We start from the raw sequence: 17,241 nt of genomic DNA, 5'->3' as shown, positions 1-17,241 counted from the left end.
CAGTAGTTTCTTCCCTAACAGCGGCGGTGGAAAACTACACCCCCATTTAATCTATGCCTTTCCCCTTAAAGTAACTGGTCATTAGAGGCGAGACAAAACAGGTCAGTGGTGCCAAAAAAACAACAATGCAGTTTTTCCATTACAAAGAAGACTTACAATGTTAAGGAGACTGTAGCTACTTTTAAAAGAGGGCTTCTATGGTTAATCTTGCCCCCAGTTGGGAGCGGAAGCCCCACCCCAGTTAACTCGCAGGCCTAACAAGAGAGCTTGAAAGGCAGTCTTCTTCCTGGTCAGGTTCAGCTTCCACCTAGAACCTTCCACACTATTCCCCACGCTTCTCCTGAAGTCGTCAGTCCGGTCCAGCACCTGCTCAACCTCCGCATCGCCTCCGTTAGCTGTTACTGAAGTTCCTTCTGGAGCCTTCAGTGTGGGTTCCAGGCGCCAGACCACCTTCTGTGCTGTTCTCCAGGCTTCGCCTGAGTCTTCAGTTGGATCCAGTGGTGGGCCAGTCTCCACCTTCCACGCCATTCCCCACACTTCTCCTGAAGTCTTCACTCTGGTCCAGCAGCTGCTCCACCCCCAGCTGTCACTCAGGCCTCCTTCCTCCGAAGGCTGCTCGGGGAGTCTTCCTCTCCCTGCTTGCAGGCCTCCTTCGGCTCCTGCCTCCCCGCTCTCAGCTCAGCCGCCCGGACGCCGGGCCCTCTTTCCTCCAGCGGACGCCTTCCCCGGGCGCCCTCCACAGGCCTCGCTCCGGCCGGGCTCCCCACCCAGGCGCGCCACAGCTCCTAATATTTGCTCCCGCAGGACCCTCCGGCCAACCGCCTTTGGGGCGGCCCACACTCCGCTGCCCCGGCTCTGGGCGACCTTCCGGCCAATGGGCCGCTTCAGAAAGCTCGGCTCTTCCCCAAGCAGATGGTCCCGATCGCGAGCCCGCCTTCCCAGGCCCAGAGACCGAGCCCGGCTTCATGCCCGCCTCTGCGCGGGGGCCGGAGCTGCCCGCCTCAGGCGCCCCCCCCCCCGCTCTTGGCCCTCTCTGGCCATCGGCGCGGGAAGCAGAACACGCCTCCGACGGTCCCACACGCCTGCCTCCGTCTCTCCACAGCCTGGCCCGGGCCGGACCTGGCGGCTGCCCCGGAGGGGGACCCAGCTCCATGTCCCGGCGGGGGCGGGGGCGCGCTGGCGGGAGGCTTCGCTCCTTCCCGGTCCACTCGTATTTACTTATTGTATGCCAGCCTCCTCGCTCGCCGTTCCGCAGAGATGCCCGAGGCGGTTCACGAAACGAAGCCTGTCGAGCCCCTTTTCAGAAGCAGAAGCTCGACGAGGCGATGCCTTTGGACAGGCGGCGCGGAGGACCCGTCCCGGGGAAAGAGCCTCGCCATGGGCGGCGGACAGCTCTCTCGACGCCCGCCTGGGCCGCCGCGCCGCGCCGACAAGTGCCGCTCTGCAGCGCTCGAAAGCCTCTTGAAGAGCCGCCCGGGCGGAGCAGGCACCGGGGAGCCCAAGGGCCGAGGCGCCCGGCGGGGCCCGCCTCATCCCCCGCTCGCGGCCCGCCTTTCCCTCCGAGCTGCCCAAGGCGCTTCCTCGGCCCTCCTCCTCCGCGCCGTGCTAGCCTCGCAACAACCCTGCGAGGGAGGCCAGGCCGAGAGTCCGCCGCTGGCCCAGAGTCGCCGAGGGGGCCTGGCAGCCGGGTCCCGCGAGTCGCGCTCTCGCCCACGGGCTCGACGCCTTGGCTTCGCGGGCGGCGCCAGGCGCAGGGCCCTTCCTTGGGCGGCGGCGCGGCGGCGGGAGGCCCCTCGGCCCGCGCCAGGCCGGCCGCGGGCCGGGGCCGGGAGGCGGAGCCGCCCGGCAGGAGGCGGAGCGCCCTCCTCCGCCCACCGGGGGCAGCGGCTGCCCTGCCCTGCCCTGCCCGGGCGCGGGGCGGGGCGGGCGACGGCCGCTCAGAGGCGCGCGGCGGCTCCTGCTGCGCACGTCGAGGCGGCTCCATGGAGGCGGCGGCGGGGCCGGCGGCGCCCTCGCCTGCGGCCGTGTACCGCCTGGCGGGGGCGCTGGGCTCGGAGCTGCAGCGGCTGTCGGGCCTCTTCGGGCCGGGCGCCGTGGCCGGGCTGGTGGCGCAGGTGGTGCGCCTGCTGGAGCTGCTCGAGGCGCTCGCCGCGGCCGGCGGAGGCCGGGCCGGGCCGGAGGGCGGCGGGCCGGGGCGGGCCGAGGAGGCGTCCTCGGCCGCGTCCTCCGGCGGGCAGCCGTGTCCGGCCCCGGCGCAGGACTCAGCTCAGGTGCGAGGGGAGAGCTGGGGTGAGCGCAGTCTGTACGCGCTCAGAGGCTCGCGGGCAACTCTGTGCGTGCTGCAGCCCCGGCGACGGCTTTGGGGCCCCTTTCCGCTGGGCAGGACTGTGCCGAGTGACCCCGGGCCGGCTGGGCATTGTTGCTGCTGCGGCGGCGGCGGCGGCGGCGGCGGCAGTAGCAAAGGGCGGGGGGGGGGGGGAGACTCCCTGGCGGAGTCGCTGCTTTGCACGCAGAAAGTCCCCGGCGGCTTCTCCGGGGATCTTTCCCTGCTTGAGGCAGAAATCGAGAGCGAGATGGGACCAGGGCGTTATTCGGTGCAAGGCAGTTCCTATTTAAAGCAGCCTTTTATTCAGACCCATGAGGACTAGAACCTTTATTTTTCGGGGAAGGGTTGAAGTGGTCAAGCCCCTGCTTTGCATGCCGGAGGTCCCAGGTTCAGTCCCTGGCAGCATCCCTGGGTAGGGCCAGGAAAGAATCCTGCCTGAAGCCCTGGAGAGCTCCATGTCAATGGTCCTATCAACATGGACCAAGGGGCCCGTAAGGCAGTAGGGACCTTCCTGGGTTCGGGCTGGAGGTGATCTGTTCTCTTCCTCAGGTTTCTGCCCCACCCCAACGGTGGTTGGGATGAGCTTCTGACCTTATGGTGTCCCTTTAGATGCCTGGAGGGGGGCAGGCAAGGCTGGTTTGGGGGCCCTGAATAGAGCTGAACCAGAGGAGTGGGTGTGCGAGGGTGTGTGTATGTTCTGGGGCAGGGATGTCTCTTGAGCCTTGCTGCCCTTCTCCCTGGTTTCTGCCTCTGGAGGACTCCAGCTGTCCCGAGAGGCCCCAAAACTACCCCAAAGAACTACCTTCTTCCCACAGACCCCCTCAGTGTCCCCTGAACAGGTAGCTCCTCCTGATGGGCGCGATGCTGGCGAGTCTAGCAGAGCCCGAAGGTCACAGCCCCCCCTGCGCACCCACGGCTTGGTCCTTGAGCCTGGTTTGATCCCCCCCCCTTGCAGGCCCTGGAGCAGGAACTCGCCGAGGTCCGGGAGAGAGAGTGCTGCCTTCGGAGCCACCTGGCCCAGCTGGAAGAGGAGAACCAGGGGCTTGTGGCCCGGCTGGCTGGCAGCCAGGCCCAGGAAGGTGAGAGGTTGGGGAGGGCTGTGCCATGAACAGGGCCAGTAGTTGGCTGCCCTACATCTGGATTGACTGGGGCGGGGTTGCTTTGCCTGGCTGTGCGGCATCTCCAGGGTGGGGCGCACACTCACCTGCCTCGTGAGGGTGTAAATGTGCACTGGGAGGGGCTGGTGCTATTTGGCTGATGCTCGCCCCTCCTTCTGCCCCAGGAAAGTTCAGGGACTCTGGCATGGCTTGTGTTTCGCTTTGGGTTTTCCTCTTCCTTCTGTAAGTGTGGCTTGCCCAGCTGGAGAGAAAATTGGGTATGAGGACTGGATGGAAAGGGCCTTTCCAAGCAAGGTGTGTTAGCACAAATAATCCCGAGGCCCTGCCGGAGTGCTGCACTCCTGTTTCAGTTAAGGGATACTTCCGAGGCACTCGGCCGCCTTTCTTGTTGTTTAGGTAGACGTGGCTTTGTGGAAACCCAAGGGTTGTGGGCAGGTATTGGATAGTGCTTGTGGCTGCTGGCAAGTGACACAGCTACTCGGTCTTGCGCCCCATTTTTAAATGGGTTGTTGTTGTTTTATTTAAGGCCGTTCTAGACCACCTTTTTGGTGGCAGGAGCCCTCCCAAGGCAGCTTATAACAATAAAATAGAACAATAAAGTAATAAAACAGTTTTAAAAAATCATAACAACAAATACCAGCCATAAATCATTTGGCCTAGGCAGTATTAAAAACCTGCAGCATGGCTGCAGCTAGTAACTAGAACAGTCCAGTAGAACATAGTCGGGGGAGGCTGGGTTGAACAGGGAAGTTTCCAGGGCCTTCCTAAAAGCAATGATGGGGTCAGAGCCCCGCTGGCAGCCCATTTGAGAGGTGTGGAAAGGCCGAATGCTACTTCTGTGCCTGGTTGTTGTTGTTCAGTCGTTCAGTCATGTCCGACTCTTCGTGACCCCATGGACCATAGCACGCCAGGCCTTCCTGTCCTGCTTGCAAATCCTTGAGGCCTTAAACTGAAAGCAAAAGTGGTGGTGAAATGCCATGGGAGTTGTGGTTCTAGCTCACAGGCAGCACTTTCTCTTTCTTGGTGGCTGAGTGGGTGACATCTTGCCTCGTTTAAAGCCCGTTGGGCGCTCACCGGCCCACCAAAAGGCCTTGCTGGGGCTTTGTGTCATGGTTGGCAAGCAAACTTCCTTGGGCTCTGTCTGGACAGAGAGGAAGCATTTTTAGAAACAGCTGCCGGGGGGCTATCTGTGTTAGCTGTTGCAGCAAACTCAAGAGTCTTGTGTCACCTTAAAGACTGATACATGTATTTTGGCATAAGCCACAAGATTTGTTGATTTTGTTAAAATGCCTGATTGTTACACTCACCTTGCTTCTTTGAGCAGTGAGAAGTTCCACTGGTGCAGCGCTTGCCCAGATGTGTTTGGAAAGAGGTCACCGGAGGCTAACGGTGTGCTGCGATGTTTGAGTTTATTTACAGCTATACAGGCTGAGCCCGGGTGGGGCCCCAGCTTGAAACGCTCCAGCAGACAGCCAAATCCAGCGCCCAACATCAGATCTCTAGGGAGAGGCAGTGAGCGCACCAGCATGCTCCTTGCTTACCAAGCCTAAGCTTGCGCTGTCTCTGAGTGTTTATCAGTCTCAAACTGTCATCTTGTTCTCATTCCCCACAGACACCCAGATTTCATCACCTTTGGCTGGGATGGCGGGGAGAGGCAGCCTCTTTTCAGTATTTTCCAAGTTATTTGGCACAATCGGCCGGTCTCCCTGGCAGGAGGAAAGTCCTTGGCAACTCTTCCAGGACTGTTAAGGCCAGCAGTACATCGCACTCCGTTAATCCCCTCCTGTCCACACTTCCAGTCTTGCTATATTATAAAGCATGTTGATTTTGTCTTCTTGCCTCGAGGCAGCTCACAGTTGCGCGGTAAAAACATAATGTAATTGAAAACCATACACAGAAATGAAATGGAGCTAAACCCAGAACCAATTAGAATGAAACTCTCCGCACTGGGGAAAGGAAACTGAAATCACGGGTTCTCAGGCTATCGCTCCACTAAAGAAATCTTAGTTGTTGGATCATGGGGTTCAGTTAATTAGATAATGAGATCTGTGTAAACATTTGCATGAATAAACTGAAAGCTCTAAAGGATGTGGGGGAAAGTGCACAGGACCAGGTGAGCTGGTGCCCTCCAGGTGTTTTGGACTACAAGTCCCTGAATCCCTGACCATTGGCCATGGTGGCTGGGGCTGATGGGAGTTGTAGTCTAAAACATCTGGAGGGCATGAGGATGCCTACCTTGGCTTTAGATGCTGCATGCACAGGACGCCACCAGTGCTGTCCTGTGTGAGAGAGGAGGGATCTGGCTTCTCATCCCTCTGGGATTTGTAAATTCTTGCATGAAAATCAGGCTGCTTCTGCTTGATGAGGGCTGCTTCTGTACTCCATAAACAAGAAGTTAACTTAGGGTGCAATCCTATGGCCACTAGTCAGTGGCTAGACGGCCATAGGATAGATCGGTTCCCTAAGAACCGACCTTCACCCCCTCCCTCACTGCCTCGTAGGCAGTGCGGAATGGCCCCATGCTCTGTGCTCAGGAGAGGAGCGCAGAGTGGAGAAAATGGGGCATTCCTGGGGGCATTCTGGGGCAGGGAAGTCGGAAATCCAGTATGACACACCCAACATGATGTCCAGCCGGCACTTCCCACACTCTGACTTCCTGTGGCTAGACAGCTGAAATCGGCTGTCTTGCCACAAATGCAAGGCAGCTGAAGCATGGAGGGGATGATTCCCCCCCATGCTTCTCCTGCCCTGCGTTGGATAGGCGGTCACCTCCAAGTTCGAAGGCAGCTGCCTATCCTGGTAGGATTGCTCCCTCAATTGAGTAACCTGCAAGATCAACTAAATGTTGCGGTTCTAATGCATAGTGCACACATACACAGAGGATTACAGTTCCCAGTGCAGGGAGCCTTGCAGGGGTTTGGGATGGTGATGATGGGGTGAGCCCCTCAGAGCAGGAGGTCAGCAAAAGGACTGGCTGATCAGGGGCTGCTACTCGGTTGTTCTCTGGCTCCATCCAGACAGCACCTCGCGCAAAGAGAGGGAGCTGATGCTGCGGCTCAAGGAAGTGGTGGACAAGCAGCGGGATGAGATCCGCGCGCAGGCCCACGACATCCTGTGCAAGGCCCGGGACACTGAGGCGGTAAGGCTCCTCCTGGCCCCAGGCGGGGCGGGTGGGCAGAGCGGCCACCCTCGAGGGGCCCAGGAGGGTGGAGGGCCCCTCGCCCTGCCCTGCCCTGCTAAGCGTGGTGCTGTGTCTGGCTCTCCAGCTGCAGGAGCAGCTCAACCGCTTCATGTCCATGAACGAAGAGCTCCGCCGCAAACTGGCCGTTGTCCAGGCACAGCTCAAGAGTGCCCTGGAGAAGAAGGAAGACCTGGAGAACCTGGTGCTGGAGGCCCGTCAGGAAGTGGAGAGGCTGAGCAGGGTTGGGGCACCAGCGGAGCCCTCACAGACAGGCGTCGCGGTGAGCGAGGCTACCTAAGAATGGCGGCGGGGGGGATCCTTCTGGGGGCCAAGGCTACCTTCAGGAGGCTACAGTTGTGCTGTGGACGTTCCTGGCTCTTCTTCCTGCACTGCCCGAATCTTGGCATCCTGAAAACCTTCTTTCATTTTACTTAGTGGGCAACAAGTTTCCAGCCCCTTGTGAGCAACCACAGCCTGCCTGAAATGGGCGAGGTCCCGTGAACTCTCCAGTGACATGCGGGCTGTCAGGAGGAGATGGGGCTCCATAAGGAACTCTGCAGAACACTGCTCCCTTATCCTGTGGAATCCAGGCCCCCTTGCACAAATCTGTCTTCTGCCTCTCTCTTGCAGAGCCCTAGAGAGATTTTGGGCATGGGGGGTGGGGGCTGTGAGGGCCTTTCTGAGCCTGGGGTAGCAGGTTAGGAGAGCCGCCTTCAGAGCTCATCTCTCCCCTCTTTTCCCAGGAGGGTGTGGAGGCGGCAGCAGCATCAGGCCCAGGGCTGCCTGGACGGGGCTCCTTCTCCCGGGATGAGCTGCAGCAGATCCTGCAAGAGCGCAACGAACTCAAGACCAGCCTCTTCCTGGTGCAGGAGGAGCTGGCATATTACCAGCGGTCAGTCCTGGCGGAATCCAGGGTGGGGAGGGGGCAGCCAGCCCGGGCCCAATGGGTCGGGTCAGCCATGGTGCACCAAGACAGGCAGCTTCTCCAAGCGGTGCATCTGCTTTGGTTCGGATGACCGGGCCCAGGGTCGCCTGCCCATCAGCCACAGAGAGGGACGGTGCTGGCGGGACTGCCCAGGGCCGGGGTCTTGTCCAGCCAGAGGCAAAGGTGTTGCAGCCTCCCCCACCCTGGTGAGGTCGGACTGCAGCCCCTGTCATCCCCAGCTGGCATGAGGCTGGCTGGCTGCACCCCAGCCTTTGGGACAAAACAATGTGGGGAAGAATGGTTCCCCGGTCCCCTCTCCCAGTTTTGGAGGCTCTGGGCCAGGGGTGTGGAACCTCTGTTCTGGGGGCTGAATCCAGCCTGGGTGGGGTCCCAATCTGGCCCTCTAGGGCTCCCCAGAAGGCCCCACCCCTTTCTGCTCCACCACTGATGGGTAGTCCCCCACCCCAAACGGCTGAAATGCAGCTCCGAGGCCGAGCTCCTGGCAGGAAGCGCTTTCAGCTGAAACAGGCTGGCATGTTGGGCACTGCCCACCCCTGGTGTGCGGCCCCCGAGAGCTGTTCCAAATTGGAACTTGGCCCTCGGGCTGACCGAGCCCCCACGCCGACCTGGGCCAATCATGGAGAGCAGGTGGGTGGGCATGTTAGCCAGTGGGTGGGCATGTTAGTCATGGAGAGCAGGTGGGTGGGGCTGGGGGGAGACCTCTTTCCCTTGGAGGCTCCCCTGAAATTCCAGTGTCTGCCATCCCCCCCTGCAGGGAACTGCTTAATAACGAGCGGGTCCCTGAGATCCTCCTGGATGCCGTGAGAACCACTGTCAAGAAGCAGCGCAAGAAGATCTGGGCCAAGATGCTGGGGACGGTGGAGGATGCGGGGAGCAGGTGAGGAGACCTGCAGGAGCTGAGGGTGGCCTTGGCACAGCTGGAAGTCGTGGCTGGAGGAGCACGGGGGGCTTCTGGTGGACTCTGTGCCAGCAGTGGCTTTGGGACTTGGGGGGCGCGGGGGGCTCCTGAGCCCCAAAGATGAGGGGGATGGCTCGTCCCAGCTGGAGGAGGCCACTCTGGGGAGTATTGTGGGTCATGCCCAGCCCCATCTCGGGGGCGGGGGTGGGTTGCTCTCCTGCTTTGCACTGAGCGAACGCATGGCGTCTTCCCTTTCCGCTGCTCTTGTCTGGTGGTGGTGGTGGCCCTTCCCGCCTCCCCGCCCAAGCATATGTTTGCTACGGAAAGTGCATTTCATAACTTCGTTTTTATTTTTGAGCATGCGTCTGTGCATGAAGCTTTGGAACGGACGTGGGGCTGCCCCCTTTGCTTCGTGATGGGGCTGGCGGTGGCTGGAGTTTTCCCCTACGGGAGTGGAAGGCTGCCTCCCTGCCCTTGATGGAGTGAATGCCTGTTGCTTCCACCTCTGCCCGGAGCGGAGCGCCGTGGAGCTGGGCTGTGGAGAGCCTTCCCTGCGTTCCCTCCCCGCAGCATCAGGCGTCCTTCCCTTCCCCCTTTCCCAGCAGAGCCTGGTTGTGGAGCTCATCCGCCTATGGGGCAGGCCTGCTGACAGCTGTCAGGCGGGAGAGGTTCAGGACAGATGAGAGGAAGCCCTTCCTCACCCAGTGCACAGCTCGACTGTGGAATTTGCTGCCACAAGGCTCCATCTAGTCCAGCATTCTGTTCACACAGTGACCCGAGTAGCTGCTCCAGTGGGAAACCCCCAAGCAGGACAGGCAGCGCCTCCCGCCCAGGAGGTAGTATTTACCCATCAGGACTAGCAGCCATCGATAGTCTCCTCCTCCTCCAGGAATTTGTTTAACCCCCTTTGAAAGCCATCCAGGGTGGCGGCCATTACTATGTCTTGTGGCAGCGAGTTCCACAGTTTGATAGAATTAACTATGTGCTGAGTGAAGGAGGACTTCCTTTTGTCTGTCCTGAATCGCCCGCCACTCAGCTTCATGGGATGGCCCCATTGGGTCCTAGTATTATGAGAGAGGGAGGCAAACGTCTCCGCGTCCATGGAGACTGCAAACTACCCCATGGAGCCGTCACCACCTTCTATATTTGTCTCCTCTCATCTTAAGCCCCTGCCCGTCTGTCTCCTCCCACACCTATCTCTTGTGGCTTCTCTGGGTTAGTTGTGGGTTGGCGCCCGATGATCCCCCCCATGGCTCCCGTCATTGCAACCTTGTCCTTTGGGAGATACAAGGGAGGAGGTTGGCGCTGGCCATTCATGGAGGAGTGCTGGGGCTCAGGGGTGTTGCTAGGTCTCTTCCTCAGAGCCCTGAGTGTCCCTTGGTGCAGATGGAAGGTTTTTCGCCGCAGTTTAGTTGCCATTCAGGGGCAGTTTTCGGGGGGGATTGGAGCTGGGGAGGGAAGCGTGAACTCCCCCCTTCCCACATGCTGCAACAGCCTCCCCCTACCCTGGCAAAAAAATCTTCCCCTGCATGGTAATTAAGCTTAAGAAAAAATATGTTTCCATTGGTTTGGGATGATCTGGGTCAGGGTGCAAATTAATTGAAGAATGTATTGTGTTTGAGATGGTTTGGATGGGAAATTAATTGGTAAGCTTTGCCTCCTGTGATAAGTCCAAATAAGTCCTAGTAATGATAAATTACTATTTATATCATATGCAGATTTCATGGCAATTTGTGTTCTGTGGGACAGGACCCCGAATCTTGTCAGTGCCTAGCAACGCCCCTGGTCTGACTTTGGGACACAGGAGCACACCCTGCCCCCTCCACACGCGCGCACATGGCAGGAGACGGGAAACTCGTGCCCCCACTTGGCACGTCTCTCTCGCTCTTCCCTCTGCTTGTATCAAAGAGTGCCCTGGACTTCCTTGGCCCAAAATCTTGCTGTGCTCACGCTCACTCTGTTTGGCAGCTTGTGTGCAAACATAAATGAACGTGTGCGCACACCCACACGCACAGTGGTACTGGAGCTGGCCCTCAACTTTTGGCAAGGGTGGGCACCCACGCTCTTTGAAGCTGGACAACCGCTCCGTCTCCGAGTCTGAATGGGCCGTGCCTAAAGTGGTAGGATGCCCTCAGCCTGCACACTGACTGGGCTGAAAGGGGGCATCAGTCGAGCTTGGCATGCAGGAGCTCCCAGGTTCAATCCCCGGCTTCTCCAGTTAAGAAAAGGGCTCCAGGAGCAGGTCAAGGGAAGCACATACACCCTGCTGGCCCATCTCTCTCTTTCTCTGCTGGAGACCCAGGGAACCACTCACAGTCAGAGTAGACTAAACGGGGCTTGGAGTGGGGCTGGGGCAGCTTCTGGCCCTCCAGGTGTTTTGGCCTGCAATTTTCATGATCCCTCACCATTGACTGTGCTGGCTAGGGTTGATAGGAGTTGTCAGCCAAAACACCCGGAGGGCCACAAATTGCCCACCCCTGGCTTAGAGGGACGAATCACGTGACCAGGCCCTGAGGCAGCCACATACAATAGTACAGAACCTGCCATTTGTATAGCGCTTTTGTGTGTCCCAAGCACTCCCCCGGAATGATGTCGTTGTGATCCTTACAACAACCCTGTAAGGTCAGTCAGTATAATTATCTGCCATATTGTAGATGTGGGGGGAGGGGGAGGCACTGAGTCTCAGAGAGGGTGGCTTGCCTAAGGCCACCACCTATTGAGTCCATCACAGAGGCAAGATCTGAATTGGGGACTCTCCGATTTGCAGCTCAGATGCAACATTACAGCAGCTTCTTACAAAATCAGCCAGTAATCAGCCTTTTCCCACCCACCCTCAGAGGCTTACTAACTTATTTTTCAAAAAAAGGAAACTGGAGTTTCCTTAACTGCTACTTTCCACACCCACAACCAGATTTGGGCCAGGGCAAACATTTTGCACGAAGTCCCAGAGCACACCAGCCATGCATGCCCACTACGGCCGAGATCACAAACAGGCTGGTAGTTGTGGGGGGAAGTGAAGTTAACACTCCTTTGAGTGGGGAAGGAAGGTGGCCAACTCTGCACGTGATCAGAAGCATTTGCCCCAGGGAATTCCCTGCATCAGTTCTGATTACTCAATGCCCAGCTCTGCTGGCTGGGGGATTCTGGGAGTTGTAGTGCCGACACATCTGGAGGGCCTAGGTTGAGGAAGGCTGTTCTAGTGGAGAGTGCTTCATTTGGACATGATCTTGGTGCTCAGGCCATGAACAGAGCCGGAATCCACTTCTGGCTGCTTCCCAGCACAACTCGTGCCATTCAATGACACCTCCCCCCCCCCGCAACCATTGGACAGAATTGTATGGTCCGAAAGAAGCCTCCTCCTAGCCTGATGAACTGTTACGAGTGAACTATAGATTGAACTATTAAATATATATGGATTGAAGGGTGGGACGCATCAGGCGCCCGAGAAGCGGCTGAAAGTGAACGGACTGCGTTTCAGAAGTTCATTAACACTGCAGTGCAGAATCACAGGAACACCCAGCGTGCAACTGGAGGCGAGGTTGAAACTTGAGTGCAGCCTAAGGACTACGGAGCGCTCTTTGTTCTGCTCTGTTGCTGCAGCGGCAGAGTCCACGTGTGCCAAGGGTGGGGGGCCCCGAGACCTCCCCCGACACCAACAATTCAGATGCCCCCCTCTTAATTTCAATTCCAGTTTATTCGCAGGTGCTGATCTGCTCCAATGGCTTCTGACGCTTGTTTCTTTTTGGCTCTGTTTGTTCCAGTGAGGAGGAAGGGGGGGGGATGTGGCTGATGGCCCCCCCTGACAGTGTGGATGGCCACTTGCCCGGGTCCCGAATCAGGAGCTTGTAAGTCTACCGTGCCTGTTAGCCAAGGGGCGGTCGTTGCTGCTCACCTTTGGGGAAATGAGACAGTGCATGAGAATGCGCTGGGAGCACACCCTGGCCAGTCCACACAGCAGAGCGAGGAGGTGGCAGCTGCGGCAGAGCTGCCATGTAGCCGGCACTACCCAAGCAGCCAGAACGGAACCAGTTTAATTGGAAGTGGCCTCCAGTTTAATCAGCCTGCATTCAGGGGGGTGCAATGGCCTGGAAGCAGCTGGGAGCCAGAGGCCCATTGGCCGGGTGGCCACAAAGAATTATTTTGCATTGATAAGCATTTGGCATGCGGCTCTGTCCTCAAAGCATATTTTTGCTTGGACTGATAGCATATTTATGCTATCAGCTTAGTAGCGCTACACCCCTTTTTGCAGGCATGGCTTTCCCTTAGGAGAAGTGGGAAGTGCAGTTTGGAGCAGGGGCCAGGGATGATGTTTCGAGTCCCCAGGATTCCCTGGAGTAAAGGACTGACTGAAACCAGTTTGGGGGGCTGCATACAGAAGGGGTGTTTCCTGCCCTGGGGCAGAAAAAACAGTGGAGCGCTTTGTGGTTCCCGCCCTGTCGAATGTGATCTCCACACTGCAGAAATGCACACGTCCCTCTCCTCAGGCTGACAGCAGAGAGAGAGAGAGTGCAGCCCCACAGAATTAACCCTCACAGGGCAACCTGGCTGCATCATTGGCAGCATTCCTTACCCACACAAAATGTAATGAAAAAACTATTCTAAGCCAAACGCAGCGATCTAAAGCTTTAAGTTGTGACAGCAATAAAAGACTGTTAAAAGACTTTCAAAGTAAATGTCCTGTGTGCAAATCTTCCGTGGGGAAGTTCTTGTCCTCCATCACAATCGACACCCCCCCCCCCGTCTCTTTCTCTAGTTTTGGCTTGTGGTATCGCAGAAACAGCAAAAGCGGCTCACCAGGAAGCAGCCCTGGAGCGTGGGAGATCGTTAATCCGCAAGATGCGTGTCCGGAGGAGGAGCAGCCTGCTTCCTGTAGTTCTAGCCCCCCAAATGAAGCCTCGCCCCTTGCCTGAACCAGGTCCTGCTGGCTGGGTCTGTAGCAGTGCCCTGTCTGGGCTGATCACACAGAGCTGAGGCCTCAGAGAAGGTTCCCGCCTGGCTGGTAGGAAAAGCTCTGGCTTGTTCTGAATGCTACCGCCTTGGTGTAGCCTGCCCAGTTTGGGAGAGGGGAAAGCACAGGCCATGGGGGAGAGTTGGAGGCCCACGTCACCTGTGTTTGCCGGATCCTGTCAGGCTCCCACTGGAGGCCGCAGCCCGTACAGGAGCTGCTGCGGTGTGTGCGGATGTATTCCCGAGCGCTGAGAAGGAGGCACAGATGGAGATGCTGGATGTCCCAGACATTCTCCCTGCATGAATGCATGCAAAGGTGGCTTTCTTTATTCTGCGTAATGGGTTCTGTTGGTGGGGAAGTCAGCTGCCCTTTTGAGAAGATGCGGACGCCACTGAGAAAAGATTCCAACCAGTCCTGATTAGCAGAGCTTGGAGGAAGCCAAGCCACTTTGCCCGTCGCCTTAGACTGACTTCACGCAGGCTGCATCAAGCCCTTTTGCGCTTTTGATATGTGGAAGGCAGAAACATCGTTTTGAATGCACTTGGATCAGGTGCTTAAACGGGTGGCTGGGCATGTGAGAAGGTGGATTTATAATCGCATCTCAAACTTCCTACAGGTTTTGTGTCTGCTTGAATGGAAGACTTCCATCTGGAGCATGTGCTAAAAAATAAAAATCTTCTGCCCATTGCTTCCTCCATAGAATTGTACAGATTGGGGGGATCTATTTATGGAAAAGACTTTTATCCGCAGAAGCTCCCAGTGCTAAACATTAACATCCTACCTTTAACACTGTTTTATTGTGTGCTGTTTGGTTTTAATTTTTGTGAACCACCCAGAGAGTTTCAGCTATTGGGCGGTATAGAAAATAAATAAATAAATAAAACAAATAAACACTGAAACAATATGATGCTAAAAATAAGATGCAATTAAAAAAGCAGTAAACACAGCAATAAAACAGTAAAACATGCGAGCTGGAGGGGAGACACTTTGTCTGTCAATAGCTCAGGAGCATAAAACTGCCATTTTCTGGCACTGAAAAGCTAGTTAAAGAGTCGCCTGACTAGTGTCTCCAGGGAGAGCTTTTCAGGACTGGGCTACCCCTTCCCAAGACCAGCTCTCCATTTGCCAGCTGGAGCAAGGCCTCTGATGCAACTTGCAAGGAAAGGGGAGGATCCAGCCGACGGGGGTCCCTTCAGATACCCACATGCCTGGAAAGTGATTGGGAGCCCGTGGAAGTTTTTTATGACAGGCAACTTGGTGGCCGACTGGCCACCACTAGCCCAGAACCTCCAGCCAAATGGAGAAGTGCCACTGTGGACAGCTTGTGGTCATACTTAAAGCAGCAGAACTTGTGGATTTTGGTCATGCACATAAACCAAAGTGGTGTGAGGGTCCTAGAGATTCTTCAAGTGATTGTAAAATGCATGCATGATTTCTGGCTTTCTACACAGAATAAAATCCATTTAGTTTGAGGACGGCTGCCGATTTGAGTCACTCTGAGTTAAGCGGAATGCTGCTTGCTGTATTTCGCTTTTTCCAAAGTCTGGGGCGTGAGGGCCGATTCACCCATTCTGAGAACAAGCACTTCACACAGTCCTCCAGCACTCTGCACCCTCCCCTTCGTCCTCTGATCAATGGCCAAACGCTTCCTTCAGAATGCTTCCAACAGACGCAACTTCATGAGGACTAGAGACTTCTTCAGCCTTAAACAAAATGAAAGTTGAGTTTCTAAGCTGTGCAGAGTCCCAGAACACACAGTTCAATAAACAGACCCTGTTCTCTGAAGCCTGTTGTCTATTCATATGCACCTCCCCCCACCCCAAACCCCCCACCTGTAGGAGGTGCTGGTGCTGTTGCATCCACAAAAGAGGTTCTGCCTCTTGTGGATGCAACTGGAAACAAAGCCCTGTGAGGAGAGACTGAAAGAACTGGGCATGTTTAGCCTGGAGAAGAGAAGACTGAGGGGAGATAGGATAGTGCTCTTCAAGTCCTTGAAAGGTGGTCACAGAGAGGAAGGCCAGGATCTCTTCTTCATCATCCCAGAGTGCAGGACACGGAATCATGGGCTCCAGTTACAGGAAGCCAGATTCCGGCTGAACATCAGGAGAAACTTCCTGGTGTCAGAGCAATACGACAATGGAACCAATTACCTGGGGAGGTGGTGGGCTCTCCCACACTGGAGGCCTTCAAGACGAGGCTGGACAGCCACCTGTCAGGGATGCTCTGACTTGGATTCCAGAAGCAGAGCTGTGGGTGGGCACAGATGAGAGACCTCCCATGCAGCCCAAGAGCCCCTATAGCCTGCCACGCCCATGGCCCATTCTGGTAAGAGAGGAGGATGCTTCCATCTGCAGTGAGGAACATAGAAAGTGGCCTTCTGCCTAGTCAGACAGCTTGCCCACCTATAGTCTACTCCAGCTGGCAGCGGCCCTCCAGGGTTTGGAGCAGAAAGAGCCATTTCCCAAGACTTCCCGTTGGATCCTGTTTTAAACTAGAGGCACTTCCAGGGATTGAACCTTCTGCATACAAAGCATGTGCTCTACCACTTAGCTTCCCCTAAATCAAGCAAGTTGCCAGCCCTCATTGCTCCTAATGAATAGGAACTTGAGCAGCTGCCCTAGGCTGTATCAGATGGCTGGTCAATCTAACCCAGTAGGGGTAGGCAAACCGGTTCCCTCCAGATGCTTTTGACTACAACTCCCATAAGCCCCAGCCAGCATGGCTAATGGTCAGGGACCATGGGAGTTGTAGTCCAGAACATCAGGGGGGGAACTAGGTTACCTGCCTCTTGCCTGCACTGACTGGTAGCGGCTCTCCAGGGTTTCAGACAGGGCTTTTCCAGCCATACCTGGAGATGCTGCCAGCAATCGAACCCAAGACCTTGGGGGTGCCAAACGGGCTCTTGCCACTGAGCTGCGGCCCTCCTAGCAAGGCCTAGGCACACAGGTTGTGTCCAATTTATTTTGCTTTAGCCGCCATGGCTTCCCCCAAAGAAGCCAGGGAAGAACCGTACCTCGGGGAGATGGTGCCACCTCAGCCAGGGGTCCCGAGCACGCCCACTGCCCTGAAGCAACATGAAAACCCAGCCCACCCACAAGTCACAGGATTTCCTGGAAAGGCAGGGTAACTGTGGGGCCAGTGCTAACTCTTCTGGGGTCAAAGTGGCCAAGGGCTCTAGCTGGACGTTGTCGGACTCTTCGAGGGGGGCTCTGAATCGAGCTTCTGCTTGGGCAGGAAAAAGGTGCTTCCTGTGCTTTTGCTGACGCAGCACTCCCATGGAAGCAGCAGACAAAGAGTGAGGAGGGACGGTGTCCGTCTCCCTTCTGGCGTGAGCAGGCTGATGCGGTGGCTCTTGCAAAGCCGCCATCCACAGGCGACAAGGCTGCATCTCAGCTCCAGACCCCATTTTTGGTGTCAGGAGCTGGTGGGGGCCCCCAAACCTTTGGGAGTCCAGCGGTTTTGGCCTACAACTCCACGATCCCTCTGCTAGCTAGGGCTGATGGGAGCTGTAGGCCAAAACAGCTGGAGGTGGCCTTGCAAGGGCGGCGCCTCTCTCAAGTCCATGCTGAGGACCTGTCCACACCATTCCTGAGCTCCCAGGGAAGGGCTCCTGGTAGGCAGGGCTCCAGATCCAGCACCCCCTCTCGTCAGGAGGTCATGCGTTGCTCGTGGGGCTGGGAGGGCAGAAGCCAGTTGGGCTGCGTAGCGAATGGGCTGAGGGCACAAGAGATGAGCCTCAGGAAGATGGGCGGAGGTGGTGGGGACCAGACCTGGGAATGGGGGCGCCCTCTCCGCCCCAACAGGCCTTCGCCAGGAGCCCCTGC

The 17,241-nt window shown here is 57.0% G+C and overlaps 1 protein-coding gene across 3 annotated transcripts; it reads left to right on the top strand.

Moving 5' to 3' along the window:
• Positions 1 to 109: 109 nt before the first annotated feature.
• On the top strand, positions 110 to 14,889 carry RILP (Rab interacting lysosomal protein). Of its 3 annotated transcripts, XR_014786138.1 has the most exons (9): positions 110 to 2,270; positions 3,282 to 3,405; positions 6,462 to 6,583; positions 6,711 to 6,905; positions 7,369 to 7,517; positions 8,326 to 8,448; positions 12,231 to 12,314; positions 13,223 to 13,468; positions 14,034 to 14,102. XR_014786138.1 is itself a non-coding variant. In XM_084822800.1 (8 exons), the coding sequence occupies exons 1-8, from the start codon at positions 966 to 968 to the stop codon at positions 13,377 to 13,379; spliced, it is 2,238 nt and encodes a 745-aa protein (XP_084678926.1). In that variant the 5' UTR covers positions 110 to 965; the 3' UTR covers positions 13,380 to 14,889. The 3 variants fall into 3 exon arrangements, 2 of the variants coding, with proteins under 2 accessions (XP_084678926.1, XP_084678925.1); XM_084822800.1 differs by having other exon boundaries at positions 13,244 to 14,889; XM_084822799.1 differs by having other exon boundaries at positions 13,223 to 14,889.
• Positions 14,890 to 17,241: the final 2,352 nt, after the last annotated feature.

Source organism: Heloderma suspectum, chromosome 16 (genome assembly GCF_057233095.1).
Source record: "Heloderma suspectum isolate Gila_16-S chromosome 16, 16-S_ref, whole genome shotgun sequence".
Classification (NCBI taxonomy): Eukaryota; Metazoa; Chordata; class Lepidosauria; order Squamata; family Helodermatidae; genus Heloderma; species Heloderma suspectum.
This window is presented reverse-complemented; position numbering and strand designations above follow the sequence as displayed.